Raw genomic sequence first — 25,005 nt, 5'->3', positions numbered from 1 at the left:
AAGGCACTGAGATAGGTACAACAATCAATAGGAAAGGTTCAGATGGAAACTAAGGGAGAGAACTGACAGGTCAATTACAGTATAAGGCTGCCTGTATCATCTCAGAGGACATGGGGTTCAGTGAGACAAACTCAGAGCTGAGGTCCAAGGCAGCCAGAGTCCCTGCAGGCAACGGTTGGGTATCATGGAGTCATAGAGTTGTACAGCACAGAAACAGGCCCTTTAGCCCATCACATCTGTGTTGACTGTCATGCTCACCTATACTTATCCCACTTGCCTGCATTTATTCCATATCACTCTGTGCCTTGTCCATTGAAGTACCTTTGCAGATGCCTCAGGTGTTGTTACACAGTCCCTGAAAGTAGCATCACAGGCAGACAGGCTTGTGAAGAAGGTGTATGGTCTGCCTGCTTTCATCAGCCAAAGAATTGAGTACAAGTGTTGTGACATCATGTTTTAGATGTATAATGAGTTGGTTCGGCCGCATTTGGAATATTGTGTGCAGTTCTTGGCGTCACACTACAGACGTGATGTAATGAAACTTGGTTTGACTTTGCTGTCGTGAAGGAGACAGGTGACATGAGAGGTATGGAGAATGATATGTGGAATAGATTGGATAAATAGACAAGCTATGTTACCCATGGTACAGGTATTGAAAGCTAGAGAGAGTTAGAACTCAGTGCCTTCTATACCCACTTTGAAAGGGAGAAAATAACTACAAATGTGAAGATCCCGCTGCACCTGATGACCCTGTGATTCCTGTCTCAGAGGCTGATGTTAGGCTGTCTTTAACGAGAGTGATCCTTCGCAAGGCTGAAGGTCTCAATGGAGTACCTGGTGAGGCTCTGAAAACTTGTGCCAACCAACTGGCGGGAGCATTCAAGGACATTTTCAACCTCTGACTGCTATTGGTGGAAGTTCCCACTTGCTTCAAAAAGGCTACAATTATACCAGTGCAAAAGAAGCACAATGTGAGCTGCCTTAATGACTGTCGCCCGGTAGCACTCATATCTACAGTGATGAAATGCTTTGAAAGGATGGTCATGACTAGACTGAACTCCTGCCTCAGCAAGGACCTGGACCCATTGCAATTTGCCTATCACCACAATAGGTCAATGGCAGATGCAATCTCAATAGCTCTTCACACTGCTTTAGACCACCTGGACAACACAAACAACTACAGGTATGTCAGGATGCTGTAAACGAGTATAGCTCAGCATTTAATACCATCATTCGCACAATCCAGATGAAGAAGTTGCAGAACCTGGACCTCTGTACCTCCCTCTGCAATTGGATCCTGGACTTCCTAACTGGAAGATCAGAATCTGTGCGAATTGGTGATAACATCTCCTCCTCGCTGACGACCAACACTGGCGTACGTCAGGGGTGTGTGCTTAACCCACTGCTCTACTCTCTCTATACCCATGAGTATGTGACTAGACATAGCTCAAATACCATCTATAAATTTGCTGATGATACAACCGTTATTGGTAGAATCTCAGGTGGTGATGAGAGGGCATACAGGAGTGAGATATGCCAACTAGTGGAGTGATGTTACAGCAGCAAACTGGCCCAAGATTTCAATTATGATTCCAATTCCCATTCCAACATGTCAGTTCCCTGGCCTCCTCTTGTACCACAATGAGGCTACCCTCAGGGTGGATGAGCAACATATTCTGTCTGACGAGTCTCATAAACTGATGGCATGAATCCCAATTGCCCCTTCTGGTAAAAAAAAAATCCCTCCATCTCCCCTCTTACAGGAGGAGGAGAAAATGGCGGCGTGATGGCAGCGCACGTGGCCACTTCGGTGGTGATGTCTGAAATCTGTCAAGTAGGGGACCGTGCACAATCCTGATTTGATGGAGACAGACTTGAGAGTATGGAGGAACATCTGGAAAACTTCTGAAATGCCCGCTTTGCTGCTGCTGCTACTGTATGGTAACCGGAATCTCCGGAGCAGAAGGCCCCGAAATCCTCAGCTTTGTGTGTTTCAGCGGCTGGGGCGAGGTCAAAGGCACCCAGCAGACGATGGCGCTCGGGAAGCTGTATTGGAGAGGCTGGTCAGAAGCTCGAAGTTTTCCGACAGACGGACTCAGTGTCGGCTGTGGTCGGCTGCTTCCAAGGCATCGGCAAGTTGACGGTGTCTGGAGGTTTATGACGGAGTTTCTTCCTTTTGCCGCCGCTAGCGGGGACTCGGGAGTCGATCGACTCTGGGACTTTTGAGACTTTGTTTACCGTGCCCATGGTTTGTTCTTCATCAAATTATGGTATTGTTTTGCACTGCTGTAACTATATGTTATAATTATGTGGTTCTCTCAGTGTTAGTCTTTGGTTTGTCCTGTTTTCTGTGATATCACTCCGGAGAAACATCGTATCATAGAAACATAGAAAATAGGTGCAGAAGTAGGCCATTCGGCCCTTCGAGCCTGCACTGCCATTCAGTATGATCATGGCAGATCATCCAACTCAGAACCCTATACCTGTCTTCTCTCCATGCCCCCTGATCCCTTTAGCCACGAGGGCCTTATCTAACTCCCTCTTAAATGTAGCCAATGAACTGGCCTCAGCTGTTTGCTGTGGCATACATGTATGCATTTCTAAATGACAATAAAAGAGGACTGAGTGTTCCCATAATCTAATCTTCTATTCCTCACTCTGGCCTCTTACCTCTTCTCACCTATGTATCACCTCCATCCATCTTTTTTTCCTCTGGTCCTCTCTCATCCACTCAGTGGTTTGGAAAGTGTTGGAGTCCATTATTAAGGATGAGGTTTTCGGGAACTTGGAGACTAATGATAAAATAAGTCAAAGTCAGCATGGTTTCATCAAGGGGAATCTTGCCTGACAAATCTGTTCAATTTCTTCAAGGAAGTAACAAGCAGGATGGATAAAGGAGGGGCAGTGGATGTCATTTACCTGGATTTTCAGAAGGCATTTGATAAGTGCCACACATGATGCTCCTTAATGAGATAAAATCCTATGATATTACTGGAAAGATACTGGCTTGGATGGAGAAATGGCTGACAAGCAGGAGACAGAGTAGTAATAAAAGAGATTTTTTTCTGGTTGGATGCCAATGTTTAGTGGTGTTGCTTAGGGACCAGCATCGGGACTGCTACTTTTCACATTGCTTGTCAATGAGTTGGATAATGGCTTTGTTGGAAAGTTTGCAGAAGATACAGAGATAGGTGGAGGGGCAGGTAGTGCTGAGGAAGCAATGCAATTGCAGCAGGATTTAGACATATTGGAGAATGGGCAAAGATATGTCAGATGGAATATAGTGTTGGGAAATGTATGATACTGAATTTTGGTAAAAGGAACAATAGAAGGAACATTTGTTGCATAGTAGGGGAATCAAAGGTTATGAGATAAAGGCAGGTAGGTGGAGAGGAGTCCATGGTCAGATCAGCGATGAATGTATTCATGGCCTACTCCTGCTCCTATTTCTTATGTTCTTATAGTGCAGACTAATATCTAAGTTGGGAGAAGGTTCAAACATCAGAGGTTCAGAGGGACTGGGGATTCCTCGTACAAGACTCCCAGATGGTTAATTTACAGGTTTAGTCTGTGGTAAAGAAGACAAATGCAATGTTGGCATTTATGTCAAGGGGAGTAGAAAAAAAAACACAAGAAGATATTGCTGAGCCTTTATAAGACACTACTAAGGCCGCACTTAATTGTCAACAGATTTGGGCCCGATATCTTTGAAAGGATGTGTTGCCAGAGGAGGTTCACGGGGATGATTCCGGAAATGAAGGGGTTAACATACACGGAGCGTTTGGCGACTTTGGGCCTGTACTCACTGTAAGATAGAAGAATGCGGGGGGTGGGGGTGGGTTCGGGGTGTCTCATTGAAAGGAATTGATAGGGTGGATGTGGAGAGGATGTTTCTTATGTTGGGGGTATGCAGAATTAGACGGCACATACTCGACATTGAACAGAGACTAGGAGGAATTTTTGTAGCTAGAGAGTAGTGAATCTTAGGAATGCTCTGCCACCGGCTGAGATGTTACTGAGCTGGGAATCTACAAATAACAGGCGAGCGGAGAGGAAAACCTGTGATGTGAAATGTGCACCGGGCCCATAGTTTGTGCGGTGACTATGCTGATATGAACGGTGTGTCAAAGAGAGAGTTAAAGGGCTCGACGGCGTAGTCTGGTGTCACTGTCAAGTTTATTGCCATTTTACAATATTCATAAATACCAGCAAACAAGACAACGTTGCTCCGAACAAGAGTGCAGAGGATGAAATTTACAGAGGGATTACACATAAGTAAATAAATAAAGTGCGTAAATTAAATATTGCAAGGTACAGAACAGATAAACCAGTCACTCTTTGAATGCGATGCGGCTGTGTTTGTGAGTCCGATCACGTCGCCGCATTTCGCCGTCCCTCCTGTGGAAAATAAAAAGATTTCCCTGTCGCTAGATGGCCCAGTTCCCCAGCTCAGTCCTGAAGTGGGAATTGCCGCATATTTTTAGTTGGTTTCAATATTTCAGTCGGAAAACGGCGAACATGCCGGCGATCGCGGGAGAGAACGAAGTCTGAGCAGCAGTTAAACGGATTTATATGAAAACTGTTCCCTTTGATTCGGACCAAACTTGATTTACAGCAAAGAATCCGGCCTCGGACACAGACAGAGAGCGGACTGGGTGATGGAGGTGCCTTATTTTAATTGGTATAGGGGAGTTTTTGAGGAGAAAGAAACACAGAGAGACGGAGCGGCCGGGAGCTGACAGCAGGATGACTCCGCCCCGTACGTCCACTGCCTTTAAATTGCTCTGCACCGCCGCCTCTGTCTTCATTTCTCACTCAGTTCTGAGTTTTGAGAGAGCTTGTACAGAGTCGCCGACATGACCGAGACCGCAGCCGCTGAAGTCGCTCCTCCACCGGCTCCCGTCGCTGCAACCAAGGCTCCCAAGAAAAAGAACGCGGCCGCCCGGACCAAGCCAGCCGGTCCCAAACTGGGCGAACAGATCGACAAGATTGTGGCGGATTGCCGCAGTCCCCGAGGGGTGTCCATAGTCGCGATAAAGAAGGGGTTGGCCGCCAACGGCGTCGATGTGGAAAAGCTCAAAAGTCAGATCAAGATGGTCATTAAAAGGAAATTGGAAAGCGGCTCCCTGATTCACACCAAGGGCGCAGGTGCCTCCGGCTCCTTGAAGGCCGCTAAAAAAGGAAGTAATGCCAATGTCGTGAAAAAAGTGAAGAAACCAGCGGCCAAAACATCTCAGATCAAGAAGCCAGCGATCAAGAAAACTGCGGCCAAGAAAACAGCTAAGAAATCTCCCGCCAAGAAACAAAGTGTTAAGAAACAGACGGCTAAAAAAGCGGCAGCTAAGAAACCAGCGGCCAAGAAGGCTGCGCAGAAGACCAAGAGCCCCAAGAAGATCGCAGCTCCGAAGGCGAAAGCGCCCAAGAAGTCGGCAAAACCCAAGTCGAAGGCGAAATCGGTGAAAACCAAGAAGGCGGCTGCCAAAAAGTAAACTGAAAGCGCAAGACCTGAAACCAACGGCTCTTTTAAGAGCCACTCACATCTCCCACGAAAGAGTTAGAACATTTACATTTGTAGTAACGTTGGGAGGGAGCTGGAAGACAGAGGTCTCTCCGCTCTATTACTTTGATGCTGTCCCTCTACTTCCTTCTTCGTCTGTCTCGGGCAGGTCAGGGTGATGTTATAAAAGGAAACAGCGGCCGTCGGTTTGCCTTTGAACAGCGATTTGGAGCGGGAAAAGATGAGGAACTTAATTATGTGGTTGTATTGAATGTCTTTGTAGATATATTGAGCAACATTTCATTTTAGTGTTGGTTCCTGTGGTCCTTTTGAAAACCTCTTGCGGCTGTTTTCCCGCAGAACCATTTCGTAAATACAGTAAAGCAAAATCGATCGAATTTTGTCCTCCCGTTTCCGGCAGGAGTGAATTCACTCACCTGTTCAGTAAAAATGTAAACATTCAGATTCAGCGAATTGAGGAAAGAAAATCGGCGATTTAGTTGAAGGTGGAATTTGAGAATTCATGATTCTATTTATTGTAAGAAAACCTTTGACCCTTGGAATTGGCGGGCGATTTGAAATTGAGCCGGCATCCAATCACTGGAGTCAGACTGGCTGAATTCTGACTCCGTCTCCAATTTCCATATTTGGTCAGAGGTAATAGTCCGCACCACCTCTCCCCAACCCCTCCAGCGGCCAGCTTCAAGCTGGTGATGGAAAAACAGCCAATCGCAACGCTCAGATGCTGCAATGGCTATCTCCCTTGCAACCAATCAGTGAGACTGGGGTGGTCCTTCATCAACTCTTTAAAATCCGGTTCCCGGGCCTGCTCCGATCGTCTCATCCTGGTATTTGAGCTTGCATTCGGACTGCTGAAGGAGAATGGCCCGTACCAAGCAAACAGCGCGCAAGTCGACTGGTGGCAAAGCTCCCCGCAAACAGCTGGCCACCAAAGCGGCGCGGAAGAGCGCTCCAGCCACGGGCGGAGTGAAGAAGCCTCATCGCTACCGGCCCGGCACTGTGGCTCTGAGGGAGATCCGGCGCTACCAGAAATCCACCGAGCTGCTCATCCGCAAACTGCCCTTCCAGCGTCTAGTGCGAGAAATCGCTCAGGACTTCAAGACCGACCTGCGCTTCCAGAGCTCGGCCGTCATGGCTCTGCAGGAGGCCAGCGAAGCTTACCTGGTTGGACTCTTTGAGGACACCAACCTGTGCGCCATCCACGCCAAACGAGTCACCATCATGCCCAAAGACATACAGTTGGCCCGCCGCATCCGCGGCGAGCGCGCCTGAGTCCGGCCCCGGTACCAAGTACAACAAAAAGGCTCTTTTAAGAGCCACCAATCCGACAATGGAAAGGGCTGTCTGTTTCTGTTCAGTAACCTTTTGTATTAACGACTTGCCATTCCCCAGTTTTTATTGTGTGTGCTATGTGTCGTAACAGCATAAAAACACAGACGTTAAGCCTGGACGTGAATAACATCCAGCCATTTCAGAGCTGAAATAAGATTACCCAGTTTGTCACAGAAACGCCAACAAGGCCGATCAGTTCTGTGCCGCTGATTAACGGCAGGGCGAAAACCAGAGATAAAACCTCACCCTCGCCGTTGGGGTGTCCCTGTCCCACATCCCTGCCGTGTGCAGCTGGTTATTGTGGGCAACGTTTCCAGGTATTTGCGGTTGTTACTATTTTGGAGAATGGTTGTAGTGTTCACCAGCAACTTTGATGTATGTTGGTTGTAGTAAATGCAGTTTTCCAGCTCTTGTTCTAATCGAATCCACGATAGATTCACGGGGACACAACAGTCTGCAGACGCTGGAATCCCGGTTCTGTCGCAGAACAGCTTGTTTTTCACGTTACGAACTCGCCTTACACCCCAGCTTGCCAAGAGAGACAAGTTCAAAACCTGATGACGTTTGTAGCCAGACCGAACGAGAATGTAAACAGTGGAAGCTAAATGTCGTGCAATACTAAAACAGCGAGTGAAATAACACTTGGGCTGTTACTTTTAAAAAAAATGTGATGTAATTAGTCAATTCCTAAATCAGTAGATAAATATTGTTTTCGGCTGGCTTTTCAAATTTCAGGTTATCCGGGTAACTGACAGTTACTTTCGTCGATTTTCTTGCTGCTCTCTGTTCATTGGCGAGTAAGGCGACTCTCTGATTGTCTTATTGCGCTCATCAGAAGAAATGGGAATTTGATCTTCAGACGTTTGGAGGGCGAATAGGGTATCTGTGATTACTTTGTATTATGCATTGGTTAGAATAGTCTTCAATTATGTTGTTGCATATGAGTCTGCTGCTCCCTCAGCTTTGAAATGCCTGGATGTTATTCACGTCCAGGCTTTATGTCTGTGTTGTGATGCTGTTCAGTCTGTTTCTGTTCTGCGGGGGAAATGGGTCTGATGTCATTGTATTTGCGAAGAATGCAGAAGGCAATGAATTATTGACTGCACCTCAGTGGTCGTGAGGATGATCATCCAAATCAGAATATATTGAAAATTTCTTTGCTATATCATGGTCGCGAGATTTGCTGTTTTGGGTGGGAAAGAAAAGGACAGGCAGATATCATGGGCCTATCCTATTACGTGGCTTTATCCATTAATCGTCCCTAGCTATTTGCTTTACCTAGGGTAGACTTGACTCTTCCGGGGAGGTTGTCAAAATGTGTCCGGCGTGTGACTGAAGAGGCAGTGGTGATTCTGTCTGTGCTTTTATCAATATGATTCCATTGTTTCCAGAAGGTTCTAAAGACCGTGTATCTCATAACACTGGTGAAGCAGTCTATGTACACCCAGAATTTCAGGTGTCAATTAGAAAAAAGGTTATCTAATGATTTTCCGGTTTACACTATTAAAATGGTGGCAATCCTTCTTGCATTGCAGTGGATAGAGGAAGTACAGCTGAACTGTATTGTTGCCTGTTCTGATTCCTTCTCTGTTTTGCATTATCGTAAGGTGGATCTGTCCAACAGTTCTCCAAACGTTTTGGTGGAAGTTAGACAAACATTATTACAGCTGCAGTACTGTACCTAATAATCTTTGCTCCATTATATGACCTCTCTGTTTATACGTTGGCTTTGACTTCCTTTGTGCCCCTTTACATTGCACAACCTGTAGGCTTAACTCCAGTTGCCATTCCAGAAGAACAATTCGTTCATAACCTGATCCGACCCACACAATGACCGACAGGGAACAGACACTGAGAATCGATTTTTGTTTTGAGTTTTTTTTCTGTTGAAAGAAATGCGCAGACACTCTTACAATATATTTGATCTGGCGGGCTTCAGTAATGGGTTAATGCGGAGATACGCCGCCAAACAGACCTGAAATGATTTGATTTAAGGTTTAATAGATGCATTTTGGCGGGCTGTTTCAAATTTCAGTTTATTTGGGTAGAGTAAGTGATTATTTTCCGCGCTTCTGCTGTGTTGCTGCTTGATTGGTGAATAAAACAGCTCTCTGATTGGATGATTTTTTCACTCCTATAACATCAGTATTGTTGCACCAATCATAATCGTTCCCTTGCATTCCCCCAAAAGGTACAAGAAGGGTGAGGGCCCGAAGTATTTCATCACTGTTTGAAAGAATTGCTGGGCTTGTTAAGATGACTGGACGTGGAAAAACCGGTGGTAAAGCTCGGTCCAAAGCCAAATCTCGCTCGTCCCGGGCAGGATTGCAGTTCCCGGTGGGCCGTGTTCACAGGCTCTTGAGAAAGGGTAACTATGCTGAGCGGGTGGGTGCCGGAGCCCCGGTCTATCTGGCTGCTGTGCTCGAGTATCTGACGGCTGAAATCCTTGAGCTGGCCGGCAACGCGGCCCGGGACAACAAAAAGACCCGCATCATCCCCAGGCATCTGCAGCTGGCCGTCCGCAACGACGAGGAGCTCAACAAACTGCTGGGAGGGGTGACCATCGCTCAGGGCGGGGTGCTGCCCAACATCCAGGCCGTGCTGTTGCCCAAGAAAACCGGCGGAGCCAGCAAGTGAAGAGACAGAATTTGACCCAGTGACCCAAAGGCTCTTTTCAGAGCCGCTCACAGTGTCTGTGAAAGGGCTGCTCTGCGGATACCCTGAGTATGGGGGAAAGAGCTCAGTTTCGGATGAGATTGTTGAACTAATTAGCAGGCAGGGTGCTTTGAAATTCCTTACTAGTGCGAAATGCAACTCACAAAGTTAACGGTGGTTGCACAGTCTGAAATGTCGGAGCTGGGTCCTCCGCCGACTGTTGTAGTTGAATGTCCGCCCCGATCACGTCTATAACAGGGCCCCGGCGGTGTGGTTGGCTTCGTGTCCGCTATCGAAATCAAACACCTCCCCTTACAGAACGACGGGGGAGTGGGGTGAGCAACATCTGTGCCTAGGTACCGATGTGTGTGACTGGAAGTCGGACTTCAGCCAGTCCGAAATGATTGGCTACAGTTTCCATTGCGGATAACCCGAACATTTCGCTGTCACTGGGAATGGTTTTTGAGCAAGTTAATTTTGCAGAAACATGGAATTTATCCCAACCTTATTTAAAATTGCTATGTTCATTATCTTAAACCGTGTTTGGATGTGCGGAGTAGTTTACTGTATCGCTTTCGGAGTTGAGGTAGTTTTCTGCGGGAGACTGCTAAACTTGCGAGTTCCATGTTAAGTATCATTCTCACTACTTTACATTGAACAGCACAGTGTGGTACAGGGGAGCCGACCCAAGTCGGGTCGTAACGTGCAGAGCACTCACCCCCTGTGTTAAATAAACTACGGAAAAACACACGGCTGGGTTCATAAATGAAGGACATCTCTTTCCGGTCCGGTTAATACTCCCTCTTTGAGGTGGTGGGTGGCTCTTAGAAGAGCCTTTGTGTTGTGTTCAGGGGAACGGAGACTTACTCAACCGCCGAAGCCATAGAGAGTGCGGCCCTGGCGTTTCAGCGCGTACACCACATCCATGGCAGTGACTGTCTTGCGCTTGGCGTGCTCCGTGTACGTGACCGCGTCGCGGATCACATTCTCCAGGAAAACTTTCAGTACACCGCGGGTCTCCTCGTAGATTAGACCGGAGATTCGCTTGACGCCGCCACGGCGAGCCAGACGGCGGATGGCTGGCTTGGTGATGCCCTGGATGTTGTCACGAAGCACTTTACGGTGCCGCTTAGCACCTCCTTTGCCGAGTCCTTTGCCTCCTTTTCCTCTGCCAGACATACTGCCGCTTCACCACAGACGCTGCTAAGTGACGAACCGACCGCTGCTGTCTCCTTTATACACAGCGCCCCGACCTGCCCGAGAAACGCGCAGTAAGGGAGAGAGAGGGGGGAGGGGTGGAGGCAGAGGCAGAGTCAGAGGGACGGCCAGAGCAGAGACCGGCCTCTCAGTTTCCTGATCCGCTACCGCCAATTTTCAACGGTTTAGCCACAAGGGAACACAAACTGTAACATTACCACACAACCCCCGGGATAACTGACCCAAAACCTCATCAGCTTTGTGCTCAATTCTCTGAAAATTAAATGCTGATATTCAGAACACCACTATTCACCGGCAGCCATCCAGAAAAGGCTCCCTTTTTATTCCCACTCTTTGTTTTCTACCAAGCAGCCACTGCTTTGTCCATGTCAGAATCTCTCCTGTAATACCTTGGGCTCGTAGCTTGTTGAGCAGTTTCAGGTGTGGCACCTCCGAAAATCCAAGCGCCCAACATCAACTGATTCTCCTTTGTCTATCCTTGTTATTTCTTCAAAGGATTCCAACAGATTTTTCAGGCAAGATTTTCCCTTGAGGAAACCATACTGACTCTACGGACTGTTTTATCATTGGTCTGCAAGTACCCTGAGACCTATTTTGCGTGTTGTTGAGGAAATAACACGCAAAATAGACAAAGGAAAGTCAGTAGATGTTGGTTATTTGGATTTTCAGAAAGCCTTGCACAAGTTGCTGAAAATGAGGTTGCTTAAGAAGATAAAAGCCCATGGTATTACTGGAAAAGTATAAAATGAATAGAAGATTGGCTGACTAGCGGGAGGCAAAGACTGGGAATAAAGGAAATCTTTTCTGGTCAGCTGCCAGTGACTAGTGGTATGCTGCAAGTTTCAGTGTTGATACCACTCCTTTTCATGTTATACGTAAATTATTTGGTTGATGGAATTGATGGTTTTCTGGCCGTTAATGGATGATACAGACAGTTGGAGGGGTATGATGTTTTGAGGAAGCAGGGAGTCTGCAGAAGGACTTAACAGATTTGGAGAATGGACAAAGAAGTTGCAGATGCAATATAGTGCATAGAAATGTGTTGTCCTGCACTTTGGTAGAAGGAATAAAAGCATAGACTATTTACCAAAAAGAGAGAAGATTAAAAAAATCAGAGGTGCAAAGGGACTTGGGAGTACTCGTTCAGGATTCTGTAAAGATAAACTTGCCTGTCGAGCCAATGGTAAGGACGGCAAATTCAATGTTAGCATTAATTTTTATGTGACAAAAACATAACAGCAAGGACATAAAGTAAGGATTTTTTTTTATAAGTCATTGGTCAGACCACACTTGGAGTATTGTTAGCAGTTTTTGGCTGCTTATTTAAGAAGAGTTGTGCTGGCCTTCGAGAGGGTCCAGAGGAGTTTCACAAGAATGATTCCAGGAATGAAAGTGTGAATGTATTTTGTGCATTTGATGGCTCTGGGCCTCAACTCATTGAAGTTTCGAAGAATGAGGGGTGATCTTTTTGACACATATTGAATGTTAAAAGGCCTAGATGTTGTAGAAGTGGTGACGATGTTTCCTGTAGTGGGTGAGTTTCGGACCAAATGGCACAATGACAGAATAGAGAGCTTTCTCTTGAGAACAGAGGTGAGAGGGAATTTCTTTAACCAGAGAGTAGTTATTCAGTAGAATTCATAGTCACGGAGAGCTGTGGAGGGCCAAGTTATTGAGTATATTCAAAAAGGAATATGATAGGTTCTTGATTAGTCAGGATGTCAAAGATTAGAGGGAGAAGGCAGAAGAATGGGATTAACAAGGATAATACAGCTGTGATGGACTGACAGAGCAAAATCGATGGACTGAATGACCTATTTCTTTTCTTATGGTCTAAATCTATTTTGAATCCTCTCCAAAGTCTTTAATTCTTTCTATAATGCAGCAATCAGAATGGAATGCAGAATTTCAGAGGTAGCCTAACTAGTTTTTAAACTCTTCTCTAGATGAGACCTGGCTAGACTTCCAAGCTCTTTTGCAAAGGAGGTCTAGACAGTACTCCAGAGTAGGCCTAACTAAACCTTTAGACTCTGTTCCAGTGTAGGACTAACTAGACCTTTCGACTCTACTACAGAGGTGGTCTAACTAGATTTTTAGATTCCCCCCAGAGATGACGTAACAAATTTTTTATCCTGAGGTGGTCAAATTACTTTTAGATTCTACTCCGTAGGAGGCCCAACTGGACTTTTAGACTCTATACTAGAGGAAGCCGAGACAGTACTTTTAGGGGCAGCCTCAGTAGACTCCAAACTGAAGCTACAACATAACTTCCTGACTCCTGCAGTCACCTCATCTAATAAAGTAAAATGTGTAATACACCTTCTTTACCACCTGGTATGTAGCCAGCAACAAGGAGCTGTGAGCTTGAACTCCAAGCTCCCTCTGTGTGTCCTTGTACTGCACATTCTCTGAATATATAATGATGTATTCTGCATTTCTTTTTATTTTCCTTTTTGTACTACCTTAAAGTACTTATGCTTTGAATTACTTTCTCTGAATGAACTCAGGGATCGACACATGTGACATGAATATCAATTTATCGTTCTTGTAATTTTTTCCATCACCCTTCCTCTTCTATTCCCCACTCTGACCTCTTAACTCTTCTCCTCATCCGCCTATCGCCTCCGCCTGATGCCCCTCCTTCATTTTCTCCCATGGTCCATTCTCCTGTCCTATTGGATTCCTTCTCTAGCAGCACTTTACATTTCCCAACTACCTAGCTTCACTTATCACCTTCTAGCCATTCCCATCTCCACACTTTTTATGCTGGCATCTTCCTCCTTTATTCCTGATCCTGAAGAAGTGTCTTGTTCTGAAATCCTGACTATTTATTCATTTCCATAGATGCTGTCTAACCTGCTGAGTTCCTCCAGCATTTTGTGTACGTTGCTCTGGATTTCCAGCATTTGCAGAATCCATTTTGTTTATGAGTATATGATATACTGAGAGTCTCTTCTATGATTAACTGGACTCTGAATCCTTCCAATATTCCTCAATCACACTCTTCTTCATTGTGTAAAGGAACAGCTTGGCCCCTGTCACCGCATTGTTCTGACATTTGAATAAAGCAATACTATTCTTATACAGAAATTGACTGGCCACATACAGATATTGGTCCAATAGATACTGCACTTCTGAATTCCATCAATTTCCTGTCTAAGTATCAATCATAATACATATTTCAGGTATTAAAATCAACTAAATCTACATGCTATAGGTCAATAAGGCTTGAGAATTAGTGAAATAACAGACCAGTTGTCATGGTCTAGTCCATATAGTCCGCGTTCCGGTTCACACTCTGGTCCTTGGCTCCGGACTCCAGGTCTTCCGGCTGTACCTTGCTTCAGCTGCATTTCATCATAGGCACCTGATGCTCATCTTGAGCTGGTAGTATAAGTGACCCTGGGTTCGTGTGTGGTTGCTGGTTCATCTCGTCAGTATCCCGTCCTCGCCGCTGTGGGGTAAGTCAGGCTGTCTTGGCTGTTACCCTGTAGTTCGATCTGTCCCTCCCTGTCCTTGCCTCCATTGGGTAAGCCAGGCCGCCTTTGCTGTTACCCTGAGGCTGGACTGTTCCCTTCCCTTCCCCTTCCTTCTGGAGCCTTGCACACAACCTGTATCTGGAGCCTCGCCCTCAGCCTTGTTAAGTTCCACCACCAGAGCGAGACCGGAGCCTTGCTGTGTCAAGGTAAGGAACTGTCTATCGTTGAGTTGGAACTGTCTCTGTGTCCACGCCTTCACTAGGTAGGTCCAGCCATTTGTCGCTACCTAGTGTTGGGAACTGTCTCGTCATGTTCAGCATTCTGTGTCGAGCCCCAGCCCCAAGTCCTGTTCGCAAGGAGGGTCCTGGCTCTGTGTTCCGTATATGAGTCCCGGCCCTAAGTCCTGTTCCCAAGGAGGGGTCCCGGCTCTGCGTTCCATGTCCCTGTGTTCCTGTCCTCCCCAAGACCGAGGCTCTGTGCTCTGCGTTCCTGTTGTCCCAAGTCCAAGGTTCCGAGGTTCCTGCTGTCCCCAGTCCAAGGCTCGGTTGTTCCTGAGTACCAAGTCAAGACTTCGTGTTTTTGTCCTGTCTATGTGCCTCGTCCTGTGCTGGAGTTCCCTCATCCTGTGCTGGAGTTCCCTCATCCTGTGCTGGAGTTCCCTCGTCTTGCGCTGGAGTTCCCTCGTCTTGCCCAGGAGCCTCTCGTTCTGTCCTATACCCTTGCCTAGTCCTGTCCCCCAAGACCACGTCATTTCTTCGCCTAATTCCAGAGTCTGAGCCCAAGTCTAGATCCAGGTTCTGGGTCCTTGTCCAGGCTCTGGCTCGGAGTCCGAATCCAAGGCTAGTCATGCCCTTGCCTCGAAGAACCCAAGCCTCGTCATGTCTTCGCCTTGAAGTACCCAGGCCATGTCCAGTCCTGTAGTCACGTCATGTCTTCACCTAGTTCTGGGATCCGGGTCCAGGTCAAGACCCAGGTTCTAGGTTCTTGTCCAGTCTCCGGCTCGGAGTCCAAGCCCAGGCTCCTAGTTCCCAGTTCCTTGTCCTGGTCCTGCTTGCCTAGCCAATGTCCTAGACCATGTCTGTGTTCTTGTCCCAACTCTCTAGTCAAGTCCTCTTCCTAGTACTTCAGTGTCTGTGTCTTGCATTTGGGTCCTCTCCCAGCAGCCCCACGTATGACACCAGTAGCAGATACTACCCTAGGTTCATTTGTTTCCAACTTCATCTTGTTATATTTCGTGACCTTGGTTCAGAAAGGCTGTACAAAGGAGAGTTAGACTTTCAAGAGCCGTGTTTGGCCTGGATGACTGTACTATGTCTGCACACTGTCTCTGTCAGTTTGTCATCTTGACTGGGGCCTGACTGAACTTCTACTCAAAGAAAAACTGCACAAAGGGAAGTCCAGCTCTCAAAGATTTGGTTCATCTTGTTACTGTACAGGGCTTACATTCTGTTCTGCCACCACTCTCTGGATAAAGAAATTCATCCTCGTTTCTGTTCTATGGGGATGACCTTTTCTGCTGAGTTAATTCCCACTGGTTTGAGATTCCTGCACTACAGGAAACACTTTCTAGGCCTTCCAACATTCGATAAGTTTCAATGAGATTCCCCCTCATTCTTCTAAATTCCAGTGAATATAGGGCCAGAGCCATTAAACTGTCCTCATACTTTAACATTTTCATTCCCATGATAATTATCGTGAAGCTCCTGTAGGACTTCTCCAATGCCAGTACATACTTTCTTAGACAAGGGGTCCAAAACTGCTCATGATATCCCAAGTACCATCTAACCAATGCCTTATTATGCCTCAATATTATTTTCTTGCATTTATATTTTAATCCGCTTCAAATGAATATGAACTTCTCATTTTCCATCCTTACCACCAATACAACCTGCAAATTAACCTTTTGGAAACTTGCATGAGTTCCTTTGTACCTCTGATATCTGAATTTTCTTAATTGGTCTCCTGCTGCCATTGGTCATGAAATAAGAAACTTACAGTACAGGTCCTTAACAGTGTTGCTGAGCAGAGAAATCTTGGAATCCAAGTTCGTAGCTCCTTGAAAGTGGCTACATAGATTGAAAAAGTCATTAAGAAGGCTTATGAAATGCTTGCTTTTATTAACCAAGGCACAAATTCAAAAGTCAGGAGGTTATGTTGCAACTTTATAAAACTCTGGTTAGGCTGCATCTAGAGTACAGCCTACAGTTCTGGTTGCCCCACTACAGGAAGGATATTGAGGCTTTGTAGAGGGGTCAGAAAAGGTTTACCAAGATGCGGCCTGGTTTAGATGGCATGTGTAGTAGTGAGTGTTTAGATAAGTGAGTTGTTTTCTCTGGAGCATTAAAGGCTGAGGTGAAATCTGATAAGAGGTTTACAAAATTATGAAAGGCGTAGAGTGGACAGAGAGAACCTGTTTCCCAGGATTGAAGTGTCAGAGGGCATGCATTGAAGGAGACAGGGATAGGTTCAAGGGGAATATGATGGGTGTTTATTACCCAGAGTCATTGGTGCCTGGAATGGTGGTGGAGGCAAATAAATAAGAGGCTTTTAATAGACGATTGGATAGGGACGTGGATGTATGGATGATGGAGAAATATGGACATGGTGCAGGTAGGAGAAATTAGTGTTTGCACGTTTATGATTTGTTTTTTAGCTGTTTTGGCACAACATTGTAGGCCAAATGGCCTGTTCCTGTGCTGTATTGTTCTATGTTCAATATTTTTAATGTTCAATATTGCAATATTTCATATTCTATAAACTTCTATAGATGTGTGCTGGAAAGTATATTGACCGGCTGCATCACAGCTGGTATGGAAATGCCAAATGTCCTTGAATGGAAAGCCCTACAAAAACCGAGTGGATGCAGCTCAGTCCGTCATGGGCAAAGTCCTCCCTCGCAATGAGCACATTGTTTCAGGAAATCGGTAGCTATCATCAGGGATCACCCTCCCCCACCTCACAGGACATGCTCTCTTCTCATTGCCACTAACAGGTAGAAGGTAAAAGAGCCTCACGACTCACACAATCAGCGTCAGCAATGGTTATTATCTCTGAACCATCAGGTTCCTGAACCAAAGGAACTTCCTCTTCATGACTTAAATGTTTCCACAATCTGGTCTCACTTTCAAGGACTATTCATCTCATTTTCTCAATATATTTTGCTTATTTATTTTTTCTTTATTTTTTATTTGCATATTTTGAGTCTTCAGCACAGTGGTTGAATCTCCAAGTTGGATCGGTCTTCCATTTATTCTATCAAGTCTAATATTCTGTTATCGATTTATTGAGTATGTCCGTAAGAAAATGAATCATGCTTGTTGATAGTGACATTATGTACTTTGCTAATGAGTTCGCTTAACTTCTCATCTGAAAGTGTTTTTCTTCCATCTGCAATTGTATTTTACGTTTCCCATTGTGTAATTTCAGTCCCAACCCCCTCTCTGCCCTCTTGTCGTATTAAATCTGGGACCGAGAACCGCCATGATTTGGCAACGTCCCGGTCCGCAGTCTGGGGGAGGCTTCTCATTGGTGGAGCTTGTGATTATAATATGTTCCCTCCGATATCCAATGAAAAGATCCATCGTGTGAAATTCAAAGAGTGATTCGTCTCTCCAAGCGCCCAATGAAAATGCCTCAATTTCCTATCCCTCTTTAGCATATCGCTGTCAGCACTGCCTATTTAAGCCGCGCTCCGAAGGTTATTATTCTCATTGCTGGGTCTCAGTTCGACGGAAGAAATGCCCGACCAGAAACCCGCTCCCAAGAAGGGCGCTAAGAAAGCGCTGCCGAAACCATCAGGCAAGTCTGGCAAGAAACGTAGGAGGCTGAGGAAGGAGAGTTACTCCATCTATATCTACAAAGTGATGAAGCAAGTTCACCCTGACACCGGTATCTCCTCCAAGGCCATGAGCATCATGAACTCGTTCGTGAACGACATTTTCGAGCGCATCGCTGGCGAGGCCTCCCGCCTAGCCCATTACAACAAGCGGTCGACCATCAGCTCCCGGGAGATCCAGACCGCCGTGCGCCTGCTGCTCCCCGGGGAGCTGGCCAAGCACGCCGTGTCGGAAGGGACAAAAGCAGTGACCAAGTACACCAGCTCCAAGTGAAGAGTGTTGCCAAAACAACTGGAAACCCAAAGGCTCTTTTAAGAGCCACTCAATATTTCATTAACAGAGCTGTATTTCTTCATATTCCCTGAATCCCATTTCAATGCCAGACAGTTCTTTTACCAATAATTCGTTAAAATTGCAGGCTAAACTTCAGCCGTAGTTTGAGAAGAGCAACTTCTCAACTAGTTCATATGCAATTCACACTATGACTGATCGGGGACTGCAACTGACAATGGACTTTAGTTCTGAGTGGAGAAATCGGTGAATTGCAACCCCACAGAGCACATCGATGCCGCTTGGCCTGCTGAGTTCCAGCATTTTATGTGTGTGGCTTGGATTTCTAGCATCTGCCGATTTTCCCTTGTTTAAGAAATAAATCCCAAGACACTTTTGCAATATTTGCTGCACTGAAAGATTAGACGTGCCGGTCTTCAGTAATGTGTTACTGTGGAGAATAAGCCAACTAGTAGCTTTGCAATTATTTGATTTCAATTAGCCTTGAACCAAAGATTTTTGGCGGGCTGTTTGAATTTTCTCTTTGTTTTCGGAGAGGAAGCCGTTGTTTTCCGCGCTTTTGCTTTTGATTTTGATTGGTAAATAAGGCAGCTCTCCGATTGGAGACAGCTAATCATCCGATGAAGTTAAACGTTATTGCACCAATCATAAACGTCGCACAGCATTCGCCCAGATGTTATATGAAGGTCGAGGGCCGGAAGTACAATATTTCCTCATTCTCTCTGAAAGAATTACTAAGGTTATGAAAAATGAGTAGACGAGTAAAATCGGGCGGCAAAGCTCTTTCCAAGGCCAAGTCTCGCTCGACCCTGGACCCTTAGTACCCCGTAGGCTGCGTTCGCAGGCTTCTGAGAAAGGGTAACTCTGCTGAGGGAGTGAGTGCCTGAGACCTGGTCTATCTGGCTGCTGTGCTCGAGTATCCCTTGAGTTGGCCGGCAACGCGGCCCGGGCCAACAAAAAGATCCGCATCAGCCCCAGGCATCTGCAGCTGGCCGTCCGCAACGACGAGGAGTTCAACAAGCTGCTGGGAGGGGTGACCATCGCTCAGGCCGTGATGTTGCCCAAGAAAACCGGCGGTGCCAGCAAGTGAAGAGACAGAATCTGAACCCAGTGACCCAAAGGCTCTTTTCAGTGCCGCTCACAGTCTCTGTGGAAGGGCTGCTCTGCGGATTCCATAAGCGCGGGGTAAAGGACACGGGTTTCGTTGTCACTGCGAAATGTTTCTGAGTAAGTTCCTTCTACAAAAACACTAAAGTCCGACTAACATATCTTAACTGGTTTCTGTCGATGAGTGGAGATGTTTGCTGAATCATTTCCGGAGCTGAGGGAGTTTTTTTGCTGGTGTCTACAAAATGTTCGAATGTTCCCCGGAAAGATGGTTTGGATCAATTTCCCTTTTACTACGGTCTCATATTTAAGGTTAGTCTGTAACATTGCTATCGAATGTCCTGGATAACTGACACAGTACCTTTTCAGAATTGTACTCAATTCTCCAGAAAATAAACAATGATATTCTAGAAAAGGAACAAAAGTAGGGACTGGATGGGCCAAATTGCCTGTTTTCGTTCTGTAACATTCTGTGAAAGTGTGAATCTACGTACTCTTCTACTTGAAACCTGATGAATGATAATCATATTTATAATTGCCTCCATTAACCTGTTCCACCTGGCATTGGTTTATACTGATGTTAATTTCATCCCATCGATCTCTCCCCATTCTTTTCTGCAAATTAAAACAAACTTGCTTTTGCTTCACTTTCCAAATTCTGACCTGAAATGTTCACTCTCTTCCTCTCTCAGTGCTGAACCTAAGGTTTCTGACAGATTTTGTGAGGGCCTGTCTGAAATTTTCTCGAATATTGTTCTCATTCAGAATGTTGAATTGTTAGAATATTACTTTCTCAAGAATCTTACCCAGGATGGGAAGTTTTGAGAAAGTCCCGCAGTTAGCTAGTACCTCACTGTTGAAGTTTGGCTTTTTAGTAGAGGTTTGACGGCTGCAGTTTTGAAGGCATCTGGAAAACTTCCTGTTTCAAGGATAGTGTTAATAATTTTCCTAACAGAATTGAAAGCACTACTAAAAGAGTCGGGCACCCAGAAAAGGCCCCCTTTATTCATACTCTTTGCCTCCTGCCAATCAGCCAATCTTCTATCCATGCTTGGAAAACAAAAAATGCTGGAGGAACTCATCAGGCCAGGCAGTATCTATGGAAAAAAGAAAACTGTGAGCGAAAAGAAAATTCTTCAACTTTGGAATGTATCTATCTTGTGCCTTCCAAATTATTACCAGAAACTCCAGCTGTTGCTGTACTACTGTCATCCCTGCTAATCTCTCCTTTCAATCAACTTGGTCAGCACCTCTTATGTTTCTGTAATTCCTGTTACTCCACTGTAATACCAATACATCCACATTGAACTTCTCCCTTTTAAGTCATTGAGTCAAACTCAGAAACTACCCTCATCAGTATATATTTTTACCTCTTAAAAATATCCAATCAAATCAAGATGATCAGATTTTAAGGGAAAAAAGCCTTTCTAATTGTTGTTCTTCTTGTAAGTTTTAATAGCAGTTGGCAGAGTAACATAAGGTGCATTACCACCAACTGAGCTGGGGTGTGGCGTAAAGAGACAGGAAGAATACCAATCAAATTCTCCCTCAAAAATATCAAAATGTCTATTGCTTTTCAGAACGTCAAATACAGACATGTATATATTACAATGGCAGTGATATCCTAACAAACCTTCCATGTTAAATTGAGTCTGTTCCAAAGATCTTAATTTAGATGCTTCCTTTGCACTTCATGGGAATTGCATTCAAACAATCTATTTTGCGCCATTTCTTGAGACGTGCATTCCATACAAATGTTCATATCATGCATATTAATTGTGAACAAGGAATTATTCAGCCTAGTACTTCCAATATGTAAATGTGTAAGTTTAACTTCTTCCCTTCTTTTATACCCATTTCCCAGTTGAGTTTTCACCATCATCTAAATTTGCTATAAATGCCATCCTTTCCTTTCCTTATCCAAAGATTGTTGCTACAGTGATCAAACTGACCTTTTAGTTATGGCTTTCATTTCCCCTATATGCAAAGGTACCATGATATTGATATCTTTAAAATTAACTGATTGGTTGGCTAGAATATCTGCCACTTCATTTTGTTCAACTCCAACATGGGCAGTGACCCATAACAGTTATATACATACACCTCCACCCTGCAACCTCAACGAAACCAAAAATAATGTTTGGCCTATAATTGGATATACCTGTTTTAATCAATGTCAAAACCAAAACTTGTAAAGCCACTGCCCAGATGAAGGTAATGATAAACTACTTCTGTGGAGAAAATTGTGAAAAACTATGATCGTCAATGTCATGCGTATCCTCACATCATGAACAAAACTAAAAACTAATCAAAGTACAGAATTAGGGCAGACTTATTCAACCCATTTGAAGGCGAAAATGATAAAAAATGATCTCAGATGTGAATTCTGATACTTTAACTAATAATCTTCTTAGTAATCACCTGAAACTTTGGAACATAAACAGAAAACCCTGAACAACAGATCACTAGATCTTTTGAACCATCATTGTAGAGTGTAAGAATCCATAATGTCTGCCTTGCACATATCGCTGAGCTACCTGTGTTACTGATATACAATCAATCTTCAGCTTGATTTTTTCTCAAAGGCTGAAATCAACCACAGGCAAAAGGGAAAATCATGAAGGGACAGAAAGAGATATATTAGGATCATATTCCACATTAATAATTTCACGCACTGAAATGCATCTCTCATATTTCACGCACATCTGCTCTCACCCCATCTTCCCGCCAACCCACTAGGAATAGGGATACCCTTGTCCTCACCTGCCACCCCACCAGCCTCCAAGTCCAACATATAATTCTCCGTAACTTCCACCACTTCCAACGGGATCCAACCACTAGGCACATCTTTCCCTCCCCCCATCTCTCTGCTTTCCACAGGGATCGCTCCCTACGCGACTCCCTTGTCCATTCGTTCCCCCCCCATCCCTCCCCACCAATCTCCCTCCCAGCACTTATCCTTATAAGCGGAACAAGTGCTACACATGCCCTTATACTTCCTCCCTCACTACCATTCAGGGCCCCAGACAGTCCTTCCAGGTGAGGCGAATCTTCACCTGTGAGTCGGCTGGGGTGATATACTACGTCCAGTGCTCCCGATGCGGCCTTCTATATATTGACGAGACCCGATGCAGACTGGGAGACCGTTTTGCTGAACACCTACGCTCTGTCCGCAAGGAAAAGCAGGATCTCCCAGTGGCCACACATTTTAATTCCACATCCCATTCCCAGTCTGATATGTCTATCCACGGCCTCCTCTACTGTAAAGATGAAGCCACACTCGGAGGAACAACACCTTATATTCCATCTGGGTAGCCTCCAACCTGATAGCATGAAAATTGACTTCCCTAACTTCCGTTAATGCCCCACCTCCCCCTTTCTTTCTCCCTAGGCCTCCCGTCCTATGATCCTCTCATATACCTTTTGCCAATCCACTGTCCAGCTCTTGGCTCCATCCCTCCCCCTCCTGTCTTCTCCTATCATTTTGGATCTCCCTCTCCCACTTTCAAATCTCTTACTAGCTCTTCTTTCAGTTAGTCCTGACGATGAGTCTTGGCCCGAAACGTCGACTGTGCCTCTTCTAGAGATGCTGCCTGGCCTGTTGCGTTCACCAACAAGTTTCACGTGTGTTGCTTGAACTTCCAGTATCTGCACATTTCCTCGTGTTTGAATATTTTGTGTCCGTTCATTTCCTTTCCACCCAAAACTGAAGACCTTACGAATGAAGTACTCCCAACACTCTATTACTGTTTCCAATATAGGATAACCAAGTTTTTATGTCCGCTTGTCTTATTTAACCAATAAACCCTGCTAACTGTGTCACCCTGTGATGTGTTTCGCCAGTTCACATTGCCCAATCAAAGCGTTAGACTGAAATGCTAACTTTCATTCGTCCAAATCGACCAATGGAAACCTAATTTTACCGATTCCTTATTAGCATAGGGCGGGGACACACTGCCTATTTAAGCTGCGCTCCAAGTCATTTTGTTTATTTCTGTGTCCAAATCTAGTTGAAAAGATGCCTGAGCCGTCGAAAGCTTCCAAGAAGGGCGCCAAGAAAGCCGTGTCCAAAGCGCAAGGCAAAGCAGGCAAGAAACGCAAGAGGGCGAGGAGGGAGACTTATTCCATTTACGTTTATAAGGTAATGAAGCAAGTCCAGCCTGACACCGGCATCTCCTCCAAGGCCATGAGCATCATGAACTCATTCATGAATGACATTTTCGAACGCATCGCTGGGGAGGCTTCCCGCCTGGCTCATTACAACAAACGATCGACCATCACTTCTCGGGAGATCCAGACCGCGGTGCGCCTGCTGCTGCCCGGAGAACTAGCCAAGCACGCTGTGTCGGAAGGGACCAAAGCGGTAACCAAGTATACTAGTTCCAAGTGAAGCGGCTGAGTACTAAGACAACCCAACGGCTCTTTTAAGAGCCACTCACAGTTTCCGTTGAAGAGTTGTACTAATGATTAGACATTGGATCGCTACAAGCTTGTCATTAGAGGTAATTTTATTTATTTTTATGTTGAGTATTCTTTCTTTGCTCCGTCCAATTCCATTGTCGCCCACTGGCCTAAGACGGACATTTTGCCCACTCACTTCCGTCAGTTTGTCGCGATTTTCGCACACAAAGCTTTACACATAGAGCCGATTGAGGTGAAGATGTTAGCTGTTGCTGAAGTGATTTAGTTGCTGTGAATACGCCCCTGTGTTACAAATGGTTTGAGTTGTATTTCAATTCGCGACCACAATAGATTTACTCGAGTCCTTTCACAGAACCGACAGACTCTGCTCCGACTGCAGTTTGTAAGTGGTGACATGACGACAAGCTAATGCGTTCTGCATATTAGACTAACCTGGTTGCATTCTGTGAATCAGTCTTTATCTCAATAGTTTACAAATAGATTTGGGAAGTGGGGCAACATTAAATCTCTCTTATGTTATGAATCCACACACGGTCTTTATCGTAAATGAGTGTGGACTCTAACGGTGAAATCCTGTTCACACATCTATGTTTATTTTTGATCAATGGATACAATTATAATCTTGGTGGTATTTACATTTTGTGGGGACTGAAGTTAGTTTGGAGAATTTCTTTTTGTCACCTGTTCATTAGTGAATCGGTCTTTTCGCTGACTGCATTGCTCCAGAAAGTAACGGGCAGAGCGAACCCCAGAGAATTTTCTCATTAATTTCCCTTTCTCATGAACCTGTGAACACGGCCCACCAGGAACCTCAGTCCTGCCCGGCAGGCTTGCTTTTAGCCTTACCACCGGTTTTCCCTCATCTACTCATTCTAGTAAAGCTCCTCACAAAGAATGGCGAAAGCTTCCGGATTCACCCTTTTTCTAGCTTCTGGGGGAATGAGGAAGGGTACTTACGATTGGTGGTGCAACGCTTTCTCAGATTGGTTATCTGGAATAACCGAATGAGCGAGCTGTCCGGTTCTCCAATGATCAGTGGCAGCAACAGAGGCGCGGAAAATAACAGTCAGTCACCAAAAATTCTGAAATTTGAAAAGCCCGCCAAAAAATAAATGGATGGTCTACAATATAAATCAATTACAAATCT

General features: G+C 45.3%; 6 protein-coding genes and 2 pseudogenes across 7 annotated transcripts in view; 6 read left to right on the top strand and 2 right to left on the bottom strand.

The window, feature by feature from the left end:
* The window catches only part of LOC134339082 (histone H2A type 1-like), a 318,239-nt gene extending 308,728 nt beyond the window's left edge, over nucleotides 1–9,511 (top strand). The window contains exon 4 of the mRNA XM_063035392.1: nucleotides 9,107–9,511. Within this exon, the coding sequence (XP_062891462.1) occupies nucleotides 9,107–9,487 (381 nt within the window). The 3' untranslated portion in view covers nucleotides 9,488–9,511. The remainder of the gene's footprint in view (nucleotides 1–9,106) is intronic.
* The window catches only part of LOC134338864 (histone H2A type 1-like), a 597,857-nt pseudogene that overhangs the window by 318,216 nt on the left and 254,636 nt on the right, over nucleotides 1–25,005 (bottom strand).
* LOC134339086 (histone H1-like) lies at nucleotides 4,709–5,574 on the top strand. Its single transcript, XM_063035395.1, has one exon. The coding sequence runs from the start codon at nucleotides 4,857–4,859 to the stop codon at nucleotides 5,487–5,489; it is 633 nt and encodes a 210-aa protein (XP_062891465.1). The 5' UTR covers nucleotides 4,709–4,856; the 3' UTR covers nucleotides 5,490–5,574.
* Nucleotides 6,380–7,235, top strand: LOC134339090 (histone H3). Its single transcript, XM_063035398.1, has one exon. The coding sequence runs from the start codon at nucleotides 6,380–6,382 to the stop codon at nucleotides 6,788–6,790; it is 411 nt and encodes a 136-aa protein (XP_062891468.1). The 3' UTR covers nucleotides 6,791–7,235.
* Nucleotides 10,358–10,684, bottom strand: LOC134339097 (histone H4). Its single transcript, XM_063035405.1, has one exon. It carries the CDS (start codon nucleotides 10,682–10,684, stop codon nucleotides 10,373–10,375), a length of 312 nt encoding a protein of 103 aa, XP_062891475.1. The 3' UTR covers nucleotides 10,358–10,372.
* Nucleotides 17,932–18,321, top strand: LOC134339095 (histone H2B 1/2-like). Its single transcript, XM_063035404.1, has one exon. It carries the CDS (start codon nucleotides 17,940–17,942, stop codon nucleotides 18,309–18,311), a length of 372 nt encoding a protein of 123 aa, XP_062891474.1. The 5' UTR covers nucleotides 17,932–17,939; the 3' UTR covers nucleotides 18,312–18,321.
* The window catches only part of LOC134339083 (histone H2A-like), a 211,734-nt pseudogene continuing 205,807 nt past the window's right edge, over nucleotides 19,079–25,005 (top strand).
* LOC134339094 (histone H2B type 1-B-like) lies at nucleotides 19,108–23,844 on the top strand. Of its 2 annotated transcripts, none has more exons than XM_063035402.1 (2): nucleotides 19,108–19,556; nucleotides 23,447–23,844. In XM_063035402.1, the coding sequence occupies exons 1-2, from the start codon at nucleotides 19,547–19,549 to the stop codon at nucleotides 23,824–23,826; spliced, it is 390 nt and encodes a 129-aa protein (XP_062891472.1). In that variant the 5' UTR covers nucleotides 19,108–19,546; the 3' UTR covers nucleotides 23,827–23,844. The 2 variants fall into 2 exon arrangements, with proteins under 2 accessions (XP_062891472.1, XP_062891473.1); XM_063035403.1 differs by having other exon boundaries at nucleotides 19,108–19,748.

Source organism: Mobula hypostoma, chromosome 28, assembly GCF_963921235.1.
Source record: "Mobula hypostoma chromosome 28, sMobHyp1.1, whole genome shotgun sequence".
Classification (NCBI taxonomy): domain Eukaryota; kingdom Metazoa; phylum Chordata; class Chondrichthyes; order Myliobatiformes; family Myliobatidae; genus Mobula; species Mobula hypostoma.
This window is presented reverse-complemented; position numbering and strand designations above follow the sequence as displayed.

Coding starts and splice junctions, on each gene's coding strand:
- LOC134339090 (XM_063035398.1), top strand. CDS start 6,380: ATGGCCCGTACCAAGCAAACAGCGCGCAAGTCGACTGGTGGCAAAGCT.
- LOC134339097 (XM_063035405.1), bottom strand. CDS start 10,684: ATGTCTGGCAGAGGAAAAGGAGGCAAAGGACTCGGCAAAGGAGGTGCT.
- LOC134339086 (XM_063035395.1), top strand. CDS start 4,857: ATGACCGAGACCGCAGCCGCTGAAGTCGCTCCTCCACCGGCTCCCGTC.
- LOC134339095 (XM_063035404.1), top strand. CDS start 17,940: ATGCCCGACCAGAAACCCGCTCCCAAGAAGGGCGCTAAGAAAGCGCTG.